Consider the following 15,662-nt stretch of genomic DNA (forward strand, 5'->3'; position numbering starts at 1 on the left):
GCAAAAAAACCCAAAAAACAAACAAACAAACAAAAAAAACCACATCTTTCCAGTGAAATCAATGTAATTTGAGTGTATGCATAATATTGTTAGTGAATTTGCATTTCAGATATATTACAAATAAAAAGCAAGGAAAAGAGAACTTTCTGTAAATAAAACTTCTTAAAAATGGTCTCTCAGGCACTACAGAAGGCAAGAAAACAAAAAAAGTTAAGATTACATTTGAAAAGGCAAAGCAATGGTTAAGTAGCCAGCCATGACATTTTACACAAAATAATGTAGCAGGCAGTTGATAATTTTAAGACAGTTTTAAGTTTTAAGCATTTATTCTATGTACTGGCTGTCAGAAAGACAGTTCCTCCACCTCAGGGCCTTATTAAACTTTCTGGACCCAATTCATCCCACTGTGTCTCCACTGACAAAATGGAGTTATATCAATTGAAGATGATATGCTGTACCACCAAGCTAAATCCATTTAAGGTTTGCTTGTTTCTACCTTCTCTTGCCATCCAGCTGTCTTCCGAAGGCAGAGGAGGGGAGCCATTAGAGTGCAGGCATGAATGAGAAGTTGAAAAAAATGTTTCACTCTTCAGTTTGTCTAGCGTAGCACTGATGGAGGTAATGAGGCTGTCACCTGTTTTGTTTCTTACACAGGTCTTCAGATTTTAAAGATTTTCTAAAGAAATGTTTAGAAAAGAATGTGGATGCCAGATGGAGTGCCACTCAACTTCTGCAGGTAGGAAGGGCCAAATGGCCAGCAGGGTTATAGTCCAGAGAAATAAGTAGTCCTGTTAGTCTGAAGTTAGCCAGATGGCAGAGTAGGGTGGCACCTTGTATCAGGGGTGTCAAACTCATCTGGCCGTGTGAGCTGGGTGAGTGGCATGGGATTGGTTCATGGGCCAAATGAATGGTGCAGGTCCAACTCTGCGGCCAGATAGGGCCCATGGACACCCCTTCTTCCCCATGCCAGATATGGCATGTGCCATGGCTGGCCAGGACTGCACCGCACAGTTTGTGTCCTGGGCTAGGTGGAATGGGCACTGTGTGTGTTCCAGCGTGCATGGTGTAGATCAACTCTGAGACCTGGGGGCAGTATTGGGAGCCAGATAAGAGGGCTCTGTGGGTGGGATCTGGCCTACAGGCTTTATCTTTGAAACCCCTGTTATAGACTGGCATCAGAAAGGGTAGTAACTACCAACCATAACACATCTGTGCAGGGAAAAGGCACTACTACCGTGAGGCTCTGAATAATTTGAAATTATAATGTGTACAATTAATCTGTAGCTAACATTATGTGCTAGATTCTCAAACTGAAGAAATGGCAGTAATTCATACCAGGTGAGGATCTAGCCTTTTGTTTATAAGTGCTGGTATATCACAAATAATGATAATGTGCAGCTAGTGAAGCTATAGCTCAGTGCTTCCTCTAATGACTAAAGCAGATGTATTTATAAGTGGGTGATTGGTGACACATGTTTAAAAAACTTTAGTGTTCATCCTTTTGCTGGAATGCTGTCACTGCAGAGAGCTAATAAGAAAATATGATTCTGTTTAATGTCAGTGTATTTTTATTTGTATTCCAACTACCCAATTTACTGGAAAACCAGACATAATCCCATTAAAATTCTTGCTTTAACCTGTTATCATGAAATGAATATTAATGTTTATCATTTTTAATTCAAAAGCCAATTATTGTTTGTTTTACAAGCATCCATTTGTTACTGTCACTTCCAATAAACCAATCAGAGAATTGATTGCAGAGGCTAAGGCTGAAGTGACAGAAGAAGTTGAAGATGGTAAAGATGAGGATGAAGAGGAAGAAACAGAAAATTCTCTGGTGAGCCTAAAATATGTTTTTCCAAGTACAAAAGCATACTTACGTGATTATTTATGGAAAAGTAGGATTTTTTCTGGTATACTGTAGCTTTCCTACACATGTTTTAAGAACAAAAAAACATGTTTTCTTTAAAGTCCAGGACATCTCCATTATATAATACAGAAGTCAACATCTACAAAAGCCAGATGGGCTGAAACTTTGTTAGAGAAGAGTGAGAAAGAATATAAGCAGCCTTTACAGTTTTTAAAAACTTGATTTGTAGGTCACACACACACACACACACACACCTCATACATTCACATAATTGCTAAAACGCACGCACACACACACACACACACCTCACACACACTCATAATATCTAAAAAGCGCGCGCACACACACACACACACACCTCACACACACTCATAATATCTAAAAAGCGCGCGCACACACACACACACACACCTCACACACACTCATAATATCTAAAAAGCGCGCGCACACACACACACACACACCTCACACACACTCATAATATCTAAAAAGCGCGCGCACACACACACACACACACACACCTCATACATTCACATAATTGCTAAAACGCATGATGTCTGAGATTACTATGGGTTCCTTATGATACCTAATCACTAATAATGGGAAACCATGTGACAATTATAAACTAGATTTCCTGTGAAATTAAAATTTAGCTGTTAAAAAAAATCTTTCCAAGAAGAAATCTGCAGTAGAGTTTTGAGAGCTAATTTTTTAAACTTCTAAGTTTATTTCTGCTAGATGAATTGAGTTTCTTAAAGAGTAGTGAAGCCATAGCTTAAGTGTAATGGTACTCTCTTCTGTTGCAGATAATAAGATTTTTGCTGTACTTTTTAAATGTATTCCAATCTAAAAGCACTGTACAATGCCCACAAATTGAGATTCTAAAATCTGTTGGTGTAAAGAATGCCTTTGCAACACATGAGCTGTCAGGTACCTGCTCACTCAAGAAAAATGCTCACGTTTGTTTGCCTCGGTTTGAAGCGCAAGATGAGACCACCTCTTGTCATACTAGCTAGACCTATTTTTATTGTATCTTTAATTATTTACAGTAGCCTAATGGCCAATTATCTGATGCATATCTCATGTAGATGCAACAGTAAATGTAGAAAAGGATATGTCATAATTGCTCTGAAGAGGGAAAGAATAATTAGGATTTGACATAATGTTTTATTAGAATATTTCTGTATATTTGTGTCTACTTATAGATCCAATATATTAATCCTAACAACAACTACTACTGGGCTGATGGGTACATAAATTACAATTCATTCACATCTGCTGGAAGCTTTCACTTCTTTTGCTGAAATTTCGCATGATGTCTCCTTTCCAGTGATTTTTTTTAAAGTTTGGTCATTTGAGAGACAGAGAAATGAAAAGATACACATTTCCCATTGCATATTTAAAAAATCTCAAAACCTTTTTCAATGTCTTGACAGCTGAAATGCGAAGATGTTTATATATTGGAATGTGGATGGATATGACCTACTTTAGTACTGCCTTGTATCATGGCGGGGAATCTGCTTGGCTAATTTATGAGCCTCAGATTTGTTGGGTTTTTTTGTTAAATTCTCAAAGTGTACCTGTCTGCTATGATTCTTTTCACTTGTGAGCGGAACAAAGTTGTCACGTTAGAACTCTCTCTTCTAATTAGTTCAGACTTCTGGGCTGAGAGGCCTCATGCCCACTCCAAGCCCTTCATGTCCAACACAACCACTCTCTGGCCAGGGAAGGATTTCTGCATTCCAAACACTGTTGGTAGGCTACCTTATAAGAAACTCCTGACAGGCACTGCCAGAAGCAGAAGAGCGATGTTGAGGCAGGGATGCAGGGACTGGGCATTGCTGCGGCTCTCCAAACACAAAGGCTGCTCTAACTTAGGCCAAGTGCGTCTTCTTTACTTTGTTGGTCTCTTCAGTGCCTGGAGCAGGCCAGACTCCGGGGTGTGCCAAGGTGGCTTAAAGCCTTTGCCCAGTTTCCCTGTGGGTTACAAGTGCTCTGTTGTGCCTCTTCGAGGTAAGCGTGGACTCCCAACAGTGAGGATGGAGGAACCCTAGACAATGTGAAGCAACTGAGGAAGGTCTTGGGAGAACTTTTTACGTTGCACATTTGCTGAGGTAAAAAACATTCACTGAACCGTATTGTTTCAGCCTCGCTGGACTCTTAAGAGGTTGGAAGCTACTAAAGGCTTTTGTGCAATTGTTGCTTGTGCAGGATAAGAGACCATCTGCAGACCTAATAGTAATGTGATAATGCCAAGCCAAATCATTTGGGGTGATAGAATTCATGAAGTTGTTCCTGCAAACTAGGATATATGTGTGCCGTATCTTTGGATATATTTTGCTTTCTGTATTCTAATATTTTACTATGGCAGACCACAAAAGAGTAAACAGATGTATTTCTTTCTTTGTTTTAAATAAAAATTTCAGCAATTACCAGCAGACAAGCGTGCTTCCTCTGATCTTAGTATCGCCAGCTCGGAGGAAGATAAACTGTCACAGAATGCCTCTGTTCTGGAATCTCTGTCTGAGAAAGCAGAAAGCATCGCGGCAGAGGAGAAGAACAGTGGGATGCTTCCAGATGATAAAACAGCTGCTGATGAACCTGTGAATATTGAAGATGGAAAAGCCATTGATAACACATCAGACACCACTCATGAAGATGTTGTAAAAGTCCAAAATGGGTCAGTGTTAATTGGGGAAAATAAGTTAAAGAAAATATCAGGAGTTGAAAAGAAAACTGGAAAAGCAGAAGAAGTAGGTGAAGGTGTTGGCTTACAGAAAGAAGGAAAAGCAGTTGACACAGTGCTGCCATTAGAAACAAATGATGAACACGGTCTGAAAACAAAGAAAGAAAATGACACAGATAATGAACAAACAGCTGAAAACAATCGGAAAATAGGACCTGAAACTGAAGAGCCAAGCGCTCAAATCACAGACGTGATCTCTGAAGAGACTGGGGAGAAAGAGGAGAAAGAAAGTAAAGCAGATCTGCAGGAAAATAAGAATGAAGAAGGTACTATAGAGAAAGTTGCAGAACAAATGGAAGAGACAATGGACAGCACTAAAGAAACTCCAGTTCAGGTTGTAGCTGAAATGGCTGACAAAGAGAAGGAGCCACTAAAAACTGAAGGTGATAGTGCTCCAGAGACAGGCAGCAGTAGTGAAACTCAGATCACCGATGGAGATAAAATAGCAGGGACAGGTCAGAAGCTAATGGAAAGTGGACTTGAGCCTGCTCATGAGACTGTCAGCACTGAACGAATAGAGAGTAAAAGTGAAGGTACAGTGACCGATACAGATCAGAAATCAGTAGATGACGATACAGTGACTGATACAGATTGGAAGTCAGTAGAAAGTGGAAATGAGGATGTGTGTAAGACAAGCAACACAGAGGAAACAGAGGTGAAAGAGGCAGGCAACGTGGGTGACCCAGACCAGAAGTCAGTAGAGAGTAAGACTGAAGATACTCTGGGGGTAAATGCCACTGAGGAGATTGTGGAGGCAAGTGACACTGTGGAGATTCCAGAAAAAGATGCGGATAAAATAGCTAAGGTTAACCAAAATTCAGAAACAAAGAGACCCGAGGACACTCAGAAGAACAGTATTCAGATAGCTACAGAGCATTCAGAAGTTCCTGGTGATCCACTAATAAAGAACAAGCTGCAGGAGACTACAGCTGAACAAACTGAACTCACACCGGTACCCAGAATTAACATTAGCACTGAAGAAAATGAGGAAAAAGTTAAAATAGATAATGAAGCCAATGCTGAAACTTTACGCCAGCTGGAACCTGAGACTGTGAAGGAAAATGACGCAGATTCAGGTACTGGTTCCACAGCGGATAACAGCAGCATTGATTTGAACTTGTCCATCTCTAGTTTCCTCAGTAAAAATAAAGACACGGGATCAATATCGTTACAAGTAAGTGTAGACAATGATACATACTTATATTGCATCTTACACAGTTTGACTCTAAGTCTGATTCTGAGTTTGACTTTCACAACCAGAAATATTAACCAGCCAGACGTGAATCCCCTTTCGCCTGGTGCCTCCTTCCTCCCTCTTCTGACTGACGGATGAGAGACCAGTTTGCTGTGTCTTTCTCACCCACCTGGAGTCTCCTCTTCCCCCCTCCCCTGCTGTGAAGAGGGGCTGTGCTGTTGTGCTTTTCCTTCAGCCTCCAGTTTGGGTCCTCCTTTCCCATTAACTCCCCATTTTGTGCTTATAGCTTTTCCAAGCAGAAGTTTTAAGGGTGAAATCAATAAGCTACTATTTACTCTATTGCTGCTTCCCAGTCTTGTTTGGGAAGATTCTGCTGAGTGGGAAAACTATAGGCAACAGCAAATTCAATGCATCTTTCTTCAGACTTAAAAAAATAAACCTGCTTCAGATCATATTGGAAGATTATTGAGAAGTTTGTTTTTTAATAAGTGAAGGTATGGAAAAATAATGGTTTAGTTCTACCTTTACTGGCTAAGAATAGTTTCCTGCTTGTTATTGGCAAGCACAGGCTTTGCTCTAGGCTCTTGGTGACAATGGACTCTTGCTGTACCATGCACTATAGTTCTCTGCTCAGGATCTAAGTCATTACATTTATCAGATGTATAAAAATAGAGAGAGCAGATATAAACAACAAAAATTGTAACTTAGCTAAACTATACTAATCCAACAATGTTCTGCATTCAGGACACTAGAAGACAAAAGAAAACATTAAAGAAAACTCGCAAATTTGTTGTTGACGGGGTAGAAGTGAGTGTGACTACTTCTAAAATAGTTACTGAGAATGATTCAAAAAGTGAAGAAATGCGATTTCTACGGTGAGTAAAAAGCTGAATGATATGTAATCGTTTTTTAATTTGTTTATATTTTAGTAATTTTTAAAATATTTTTTGGTAATTCAGTAATTTCTGTCTGAAGAACTTTGCAGTTTGCTTTTATAGTGTGCTGGGATTGCATTTATTTATTGAGTTATAAGTGGAAGTAAAATGTAGCATTTTTTTTTAAGATACAGACATTTAAACCTCATCTTAAGTTGATTTTTTATTGAATCCAAAGATCCTATTTTTTTTTACTTTATTTCCATAATTTACCTGCATTTCAGTCCTCTTCCCCCCCCCACACCGAATCTTCCATTTCTCTCTTTATTAGGCGTCAGGAGCTGCGGGAGCTAAGACTTCTTCAGAAAGAAGAGCAGAGAGCTCAGCAGCAGCTCTCCAACAAACTCCTGCAACAACGAGAACAGATGTTCAGACGCTTTGAACAGGAAATGACAGTGGGTTTCTGGTTTTTGTACCAGCTTTGTTTTGAGTGAATGTAGTACCCTGAGGAGATGCTGTATCGACAGAGTTGATAAAGTTAATGATAGCAACAAACGCAGGGTTTCTTTGCCGTGGGTACTTAATGTAATTCAGTTCCCATGCCTATTTAGTTCTTGTTCTTTCTATTACTGGTTGTCTCTCACTCCAGTCTTTTACAGTAGGGAAAATGCTTGGATGCAGTTCAGGCAGAAAAGTGGCACAAAGCTAGTTTTTAGGAGGAGCATTAAAATACGGTCCTGTCCCTACCCATCTCCAAATCAACTCCAGCCTGGCTGAGCTGTGTCAGTACTGAGCACTGCTTCAGCTGAGTTCTTAAGTGGCTTATTAGAAGAAAAGAATAGCAGGGTATGTGCTCCATAGGATCCAGGAATCAGACCTCATATTGTCTTCAAAGGGCCACTCCAAAACAGATTTGCCAACATGAGATCCTCTAGGCCAGTGGTCTCCAAAGTGGGGTGCACGCACCCCAGGGGGTGCGCAAGATGATCCATTGGGGTGCAGGAAGAAAATATTAGAACTTCTATTTATATAAATATAAATATATTGGGGGTGCGTGCTCAAAAATGTTTTACTGATAGGGGTGCACGATCAAAAAAGTTTGGAGACCACTGCTCTAGGCTATAAACTTTGTCCTTGGAGAGGGCTCAGCTGTGCCAGGATGTGTCCCAGCACAGCTGATCCACTTCATTAAGCAATACAGGTATCGCCATTGTCCTGCAGGGTTGGGCCCTGCCATTGTCAGGGCTTCAGAGGTTCAGTCCTGTGACATAAGTGCAAATGGGGGCATCTTGGGTTTTCCGTTTGCAGAGGTGCACGCCGGGAGTCCCCCCACAGAGAATTCCTCAGGTGTGGGTCTCCTGCTGCCATGTTCCAAGTCGGGGCACACCTCTGCAAATGAGGGATCCCCAGTTTCCCCTGTTAGCAGAGGCATGCTCCAGGAATCCCTTATTTGCAGAGGTACGCCCCCAGTTGGGGCACAGCAGTGCAATAGGCATGCCAAGGGGAATGCCCTGCCGGGAGATTCCCAGAGCGCACCTTTGCAAGCACGGAACCCAGGCAGCTGCTGCCAGGGCTTCAGGGGCCTACAGGGGAATTCCCAGGGTGTACAGGATTGGGCACCTCAAACCCTAGAGGCAGCTGGAGAGTGGGGGCAGCATTCCCACCATAAAGCAAATGGACATCCGCTACAAGAAGAAGGTGCAAATTTATACCACCTATTGTGGCAGCCACAATTTTGGGCTTGTGTCAACGAAAAGGGACATGGGCGTGGACAACTGTTGGCTTTGCGTTACCATAGACATTTTTATGGTGGCACAAAGGTGTCTGTTTGCAGCCCTAGTTTCCAGCTCCCTCGAAGCAGACTCGAGTGAAGCCTTTGATCGCTTACCGTATACTTACACTTGCTTATCTTTGTACCCCTACTCTGTATGTATTTGCAAGGGCCAAAACAGAGAACATAGAAAGCTTTGCCTTCCCACAACCACCCTTGAAGCATACACTGCTTTATGATGATAAGCACCTATTTCTGCTTTCCCCGCTGCAAGTTGGTTTAGTTGCCAAGTAGGCACCTTGTAAATACCTACAGCAAGATTGAGATCACTGGTCCCAACTAGATACAGTTTTCCACAAATATTGAGCAAATATTACTGCAGAGCTCTCAGTCTGCAGAATTTTGCTTACTAGAAAACCATCAGATCAAACAATTGTTTTACAGAGTAAAAAGCGGCAGTACGATCAAGAAATAGAGAATCTGGAAAAGCAACAGAAACAGACAATAGAACGCTTGGAACAGGAGCACACAAATCGCTTACGAGATGAAGCAAAACGCATTAAAGCAGAACAAGAGAAGGAGTTGTCCAAATTCCAGAACATGTTGAAAAACAGAAAAAAAGAGGTAAGAGCTTTAGATAATGTAGAAAGTAGAAAGTGTGGCCAGAGGAAGTGGGCCTTCATGAGGCCATTGGAAGCCAGTGTCATTTATTTTTAATGTATAGTGGATGCATCTACACATGCCATTAAAGCAACCTGAACTCTGGCGCAGTTTGCACACATTAGCACCCTCATGCCCCAGCCAGCCCCTGTCACCATCTACACATGCATTTTAGCAGAGTCCCCAACAGTACTATCGTATGGCAAAGGTAATTAATTTACTGCACCCTAATACCAGTGCACAAGTAGATGGTGGTGCTTTACTGCAGAGCTAATTAGTTAACTGCAGTAAAACACATGTGCAGATGTACCCACAGAAGAATAGAAATGGTGAAAAGAGTGTTCAACTTTTTACTTCTGCAGAATTCATTGACAGCACATCTCCCACATAACCTTTTAAATGAGCAAATCTTTATTTCTCTTGATTTATAATTTGAGAGCTTTCCACAAAATGTCACAACAAAATCCAAAAGTGCCTATACTTGTAATATTAGCCAAAACTGTTATTTTTAAAAAAATCTACCACAAAGAATCATTATATTTATTGTAATTACAGATTTGCTTTTAGTTGTTTTGTGGTTTATTATTTGTAAAAAGTGCAATTGCATGACCTCTAGTTTTTAACTTGATTAGGGAAAAAAGTTGACAGGCAACACATTTTCTAATAAATTCAGATCTGTGCTATGTAATAAAGTAAACTAGTGATGATGCCAACAGGTAGTTTGTTAATTTGCACATATTTGCACAAGAAAAAAGTGGTACAGTATAGTTACATAGTGCTTGGCTGCACATGAAGGCCATTTTATGTAATTGGTAAACCAATTACATATAGTTCTGCATATAAATGAATAAAGTAAAGGCAAGATTAAGAATAATTATTTGCTTAATTTGCTTTTTCTAAAAACCTGTACCAACAAAACTTACGTGCAGGATCCTATAGCACAGATTTAGAAAAGTATTAACTATATTTGTTTGAACTGATATTTATGTATTTATATAAACTGGTATATATTAATCACTTTTTCTCTTTTGCTGAGCTTCTTTCATTTTTGAGTCTCTACTTTTTACTGGTGATTGGGTCTTACCTGGGCAAGCTGGTGAAATTTAATGCACTGTACGGATCTAAAAGCATTTCTTTCACAGAAACAGGAATAGCATGTGGTGATTTGGATTCTGTTTTCTAATGGCCCTTCTCCTATTAAACAAACAGTCATTTGTTCTTGGATGCATACTTTTCTTTATAGTTCAGTGAGGGGATTTGGAGTCTGAAGGAAAATGCAGCTGGAACTCTAAAACGATTCATGTTATATTGCGGATTATGGAAAGTATGCAACACTAAAAAGCTGTAGTCACCTTTCTATCTATTTTAAACACAATTTATCTTTAAATTATCAAATTCATAGCTAATTGCTTTAGTCAGAGGAACATAATTTATTACCCTTCTTCTGAACTTGTTAAGAGGAGTACTTGTAAGTGAATGCATACGGCCATTTAACCTTTAGTGTGCTTGCAGGCCTCTTCTATAATGTATTAAAACACGTATTATGTAAGTATCATGTGTGGTCAAGAATATCTTCATGCAAAAATAGTCACGAAATCTTTGAAGTTACACATGCCACAATGTCAATATTAGCTGTCTTTCAGTGAAAGTTAATATACAGCACACACACGGTACGCACCGTTTCAAGAAAACACCACCTCTGTTGCAGGTGATACCTCTGTTGCAGGTGATGGTTTTCTTAGTTGATGGCTGTTTCACTTGCTGCATGAAAACACATTCATATGATACTGTAATCAACAGGAATGAATTGCTCTTTCTGAGAGCGCTCATTAATATTTGCATGCAAAATTAAACTCCTGTCTGAGCTGCACTTACACTTGTGTAAAACACATGCTGTCTTTTCCCCTTTCATCAGACTAACCCCTCCACCATCAAAGGAATGCATGCTTTCTGCTACCTCTGATGCTTGACATGCACTTTTTGCATTCGCAGTAAATGCTTGCTGTGGAGAAAGTGTTATTTCCCCCCCCCTTCTGCATGGTTATACACTAGGTTTTTAATGAAGTGGAGAAAGCACCCAAAGAGCTGAGAAAAGAGCTCATGAAACGCAAGAAAGAGGAGCTTGCACATAGCCAGCATGCACAGGTAACAGCATCTGCTTCAAGCCACTAAAGTCCAAACAGCAGCATTATTCACACAGCTTAATAATTCCACTTTATTTTTTGGAGTGAGTATGAAATTTAACTAACTAATCCTTGTTATTGCTGTGCTTCTTCAAATTGCTTCCATAGCCTTGCAAATAGAGTGCAACATATATAAACAATGGTATGCAAATTTATGTTAGAAAAGGTGCTAGAAAGAAGCTTCAGATTCAGGAAGCAGTACATAAATTAGAAAAATATATTGATACATCAAGAGAGCACTCACTACAATGCTTCCTCAGCTGGTAGGTATCCTCTTTGTCTAATTAAAAAGGTTCGGGAAGAACAAAGAATGTATTCTTAAGCATCAGGAAGGATGATAAATATATAAAAAGTGTAAAATTAAGGAGTGTTGTTCATGGCAGCAGAGCTTTTAAAGTAAACTGAGGTTAATTAAATGTCATAGTGAAGTGTAGGTGTGGGAAACTTCAGAAGACTTCAGTATACTTGTATGCATTTAAGCTTACTGCCCTTGTGAGTCAGAGCTGGAAGGAAAAATATTTTTTCAATACGTTTTTCCTCTGTGAGGTTATGAACAGGTCCTACTGTACCTTACTGCCTCTAGCAAAGGATGTGTTGCAAGGGGGCAAGTTTGGCTTGAGTAATGGAAGTGGGATGCTCTAAAGGTTTCGGATTAAGAATTTGGACATGGAGGTGCCTAGCTTGTTGCCATTTGAGGCTAGATCCTAATCAGCTTTCCACTTGGGTGTTACACTACCTAAAGCTTAGGGACCCTTCCCAGAAAGTAAGAGGCCTGGCTTCTCTGCCTCATCCTGGGGGATTCAAACCCACATCTCCTGCTTTCCAAGAAAGTACTCTACCCTCCAGCCCGCCAGCTGCAGTAGGTAGGAACTGTTTTATCCACACTGTGCAAAGAGGAATGCAAGATTTATGGGCCAGAAGGAGAGCAAATACAAGAAGGAACATGACTTAACTGGACTCACCTTTGTGAGGGACTGCTGGGTTTTGGTCCTGCTTGTGGGACTGTTTATGTACCTTACTCAAAACAAGCACTGGATAAAACCAGAAATAACCCAACCATTAGAGCATTATTAGATAGTAAGGTAGGCACCACCTCCTCCTTGTCTGACAGCTGCATTTTAAAAAGAAAACAACAACAGTATTTTGTAAAGGGCCCGAGTCTGTTGATGCGCAGTAGGCATTCTCTGTCTGCGCCTCCTGGATCGGGCCCTTCAGAGGATGTAGACAGTCTCATATCGCCCGGCCAGAATTGCTTTAGCACCTGCAGTTGCAGGTTTGCATGCAGCTAGAGAACTTTGAAGTCAAGCACAGAAACACTTAGTGAACTTAGATGCCTCTAGGATTAGGTGGCTCTTGGAAAGGTAAGAGTTTGATCACAATTTTAAACATGAGGCTTAAAATATGCCCATATGCCCAGGTTGAGGTTTTTTTTAATTTTTCCACAATGTTTATGAAAGTGGCAGAGTAGAAAAGCTATATTACTGGACAAAGTGTTACCTGTGACTTGATGTAAGTTTTCTTTGAGCATGATAGTTTGAAATGCTCTTGTTATATCACTTGAAATAAAGTTAGTCTCCAAAAGCTTCATATTTAGAAACAGTTTTCTCTTCTCTCAGTGGATTAATTTTATTTCGCCTATTAACAGGAACATTGATAAAGTAGTGTATCCTAGTGTAGAGTTGAAAGGTTCCTTCTGTACAATCAAAACCTACTGTAACCCTAGAAAATGTGCATATATTGCATCTGACATCTGTAAACTGATTTGATACAAGTTTCTGCTGTCAGTGACTAGATCTGTTTTGCTCCAACCACAGCCTTGGAAACTCAGTATTCACCTTGCTGATATCAAGCAGTTCATAATTTTTGAAAGAAAAGAGTTACATTGTTTATGCTCTGACCGGGAAGTGCCTTGTATTCTGATCCACAGGGTGTTGCTCAGGTTATGATTCAGTCTTTTCAGTTGTCTTCATGTACACTTTTCGACGCACAAATGCAGGATGTAAGTCACAAAATGCCCGAAGGGTTTTATTTCCCTCATTTTTCAGCTGTGTGTTTTGTCTGTGGTTCAGATGTGCTGATCTAGTTTCCCTGCCATCTCAAAATGAATTAGTGCAAATTTGCAAAATTATATCGTTTAAATGAAAATGTTCACATTTATGCAACGTTTAACTCTGTACAAAGCATTGCGAATTTTCTCCTGTAGAGAAGAAACCCATAAGGATTTTATCAGTTTTTCAGCACATGTGAGAGAGCGAATGCTGTGATTTTTTTTATGCTTTGTGTGCAGTGAAATCTTGTACTTTAAAAAGAAAAAAAAAGTTGTTTTTCATATCTTCCAAATTATTGGACAAAAACAAGTTGTTCTTATTGTAAGAGTGGAAGAACTAATATTGTTGTGAAGAAGCAAGTTGTGTTGTGGTAGTGAATTTATTCTCCATAACATTTACTGTATGTGGTGTTTGGGATTGCTGGATACTATGGAAAGGATACATCTTATTTTTTTAAGATTACCTAGTTCATCTAGTAGTATTAGCAATTTCATTAAATAAAAACCCTGCTTGTGTTGCAAGAGTTTGAGGAAGGAAAAATCTGTCTACCAAACCATAAATATTTTTCAAACCAAGATTATTACCCTTCTAAAAGTAAAACACATTTTCCTCACTGGTAAAGAGCATAATAAAATGGCTCTAATAATGTACATCTTGAAACTATTGTTTCTAAGCATTAAAGTTTGTTAGTTTTTATTTTTTCACTCTTTCCTTCCAAAATAAATTGAGATACTTCTAAAAATAGGTGTCATCAGTCCTTCTTATGTCATGTACTTGTATTTTTGGCCCTAGCCATTTCATTAATACCCACAACTCTGTATTTTTCTAGTCACAGACTTGCTTCACCTCGAGTCTTATATACTACTCTCTGTCCTGCCCGCTCTGACTCCTGAGTAACATCCAAGAAATCTCATTAGTTTCCCAAAACCTAGAGAAGCAGATGGCAGACGGTAATTCACAGTCCAGTGGTACACTGCTAAGTAATTCATGAGACTGAATTACCATTTGGTGAATCTTTGTGGAGACATGCACGGTTTTACTCCTTAGACATCCTCAAGAATACCAGCCTCTGGGTGTCACATTTCGTTCTTCACATCACTTTACCCTTGAGCTCTGTAGCATATTTGATCACTAGAAGAAATGTTACAGGCTGTGCCTCAGGCTCGGAGGATTTATTCTACTTTGACCAATAGCCCAGCACTATTTCCCTCCTCTCTGCCCTGGAAACCACCTTCATTTCTTCCCATATGAAAACAAATGCCCATGCCTTCCTACTCAACTTTCACATTGCACAGTCACCAGTCTTTCCGTTGACTGTATCTTGGTGCTTTGGTAATAACCGCTCTGCCTTGACCCTCTGTTCCTTTGCTGATTGCAGATCTGTCTCCGGTCAGCAGTGTAGTGAGGGAGGCGGTGGACCATTCATCCCCAGTTACATTGTGCAGAGCTATCTAGTAAGACAATAGCATTTGAAGCTCACGTTTCTCACTGGGAAAACTTGTCACAGTAGAACAAAAATCTTCAGTGGTTCAAATGCTTGCTGAATCAGGCCTTTAGTGTACTAGGATACTGCAACTACAGTAAAATTGAATTGCTGCTACAAAAGCCTCTTTTTTTTTTGTTTGAATTATTCCAAGGCAATGAATTTCCTCTTTTGATATAAGCACTAACAAGGACACTTCCAAATCTGAGTATGAAAAAGGTTAATTATTGATTTTCATACTGGATAAGCTAATACTACAATAGATTTATGAAGGTAATTTTCAGCAGCACAGATATCTGTTAAGATTAAAGAACCTTCATTAAGTTTTTCTAAGATTTGCATTTATAAACAAATTTGGAAAAACGGTATTGAAATGTTTTCCATTTTCATTATGTTCTTTTTGGCATTCTGCAGAAAATACCAGATGTGTTGCAACTATGCCCCTCCAAATTATACCCAGCCAACAGAGGTCATTTTTTAAAATGGGAACGTAGGAACAATCTTTGGAAGATCTTACATAAAACTTCCTGTCCCTTTTTGTAAAGAAAATACGTGTGTGCATGCTTGCATGTGTGTAGACATCTAAAGTTTATCAAGACACATGTAGAGAACAAACAGGTGATAGTGACCTGTAATTCTTGTTTTGTTTTTCTCCCCCCCGACGAACTCTGAAGTGGTCATACAGAGTGCGTACATAAATAGGTTTTCCTTAATAATACTAAACAAAAGAATAAATAAGACTAAGACACTCTATTATACTGTTGACTAGCTGAGCTTTTCTGTGGTGTTTGTGTGGAAGAGGCTATTATTACAGTGGGTAATCCTAGTCTT

General features: G+C 39.6%; 1 protein-coding gene across 2 annotated transcripts in view; it reads left to right on the top strand.

Annotated features, from left to right (window-relative positions):
* The window catches only part of SLK (STE20 like kinase), an 89,993-nt gene that overhangs the window by 66,030 nt on the left and 8,301 nt on the right, over positions 1-15,662 (top strand). The window contains exons 7-13 of one of the 2 annotated variants that reach the window (XM_019502767.1): positions 655-736; positions 1,709-1,837; positions 4,297-5,790; positions 6,556-6,686; positions 7,018-7,141; positions 8,902-9,081; positions 11,170-11,262. In XM_019502767.1, the coding sequence (XP_019358312.1) occupies positions 655-736; positions 1,709-1,837; positions 4,297-5,790; positions 6,556-6,686; positions 7,018-7,141; positions 8,902-9,081; positions 11,170-11,262 (2,233 nt within the window). The remainder of the gene's footprint in view (positions 1-654; positions 737-1,708; positions 1,838-4,296; positions 5,791-6,555; positions 6,687-7,017; positions 7,142-8,901; positions 9,082-11,169; positions 11,263-15,662) is intronic. The other variant, XM_019502768.1, reaches the window with a different exon arrangement.

The sequence above is a fragment of the Gavialis gangeticus genome, unplaced genomic scaffold (genome assembly GCF_001723915.1).
Source record: "Gavialis gangeticus isolate Ggan-Ray unplaced genomic scaffold, GavGan_comp1, whole genome shotgun sequence".
Classification (NCBI taxonomy): Eukaryota; Metazoa; Chordata; order Crocodylia; family Gavialidae; genus Gavialis; species Gavialis gangeticus.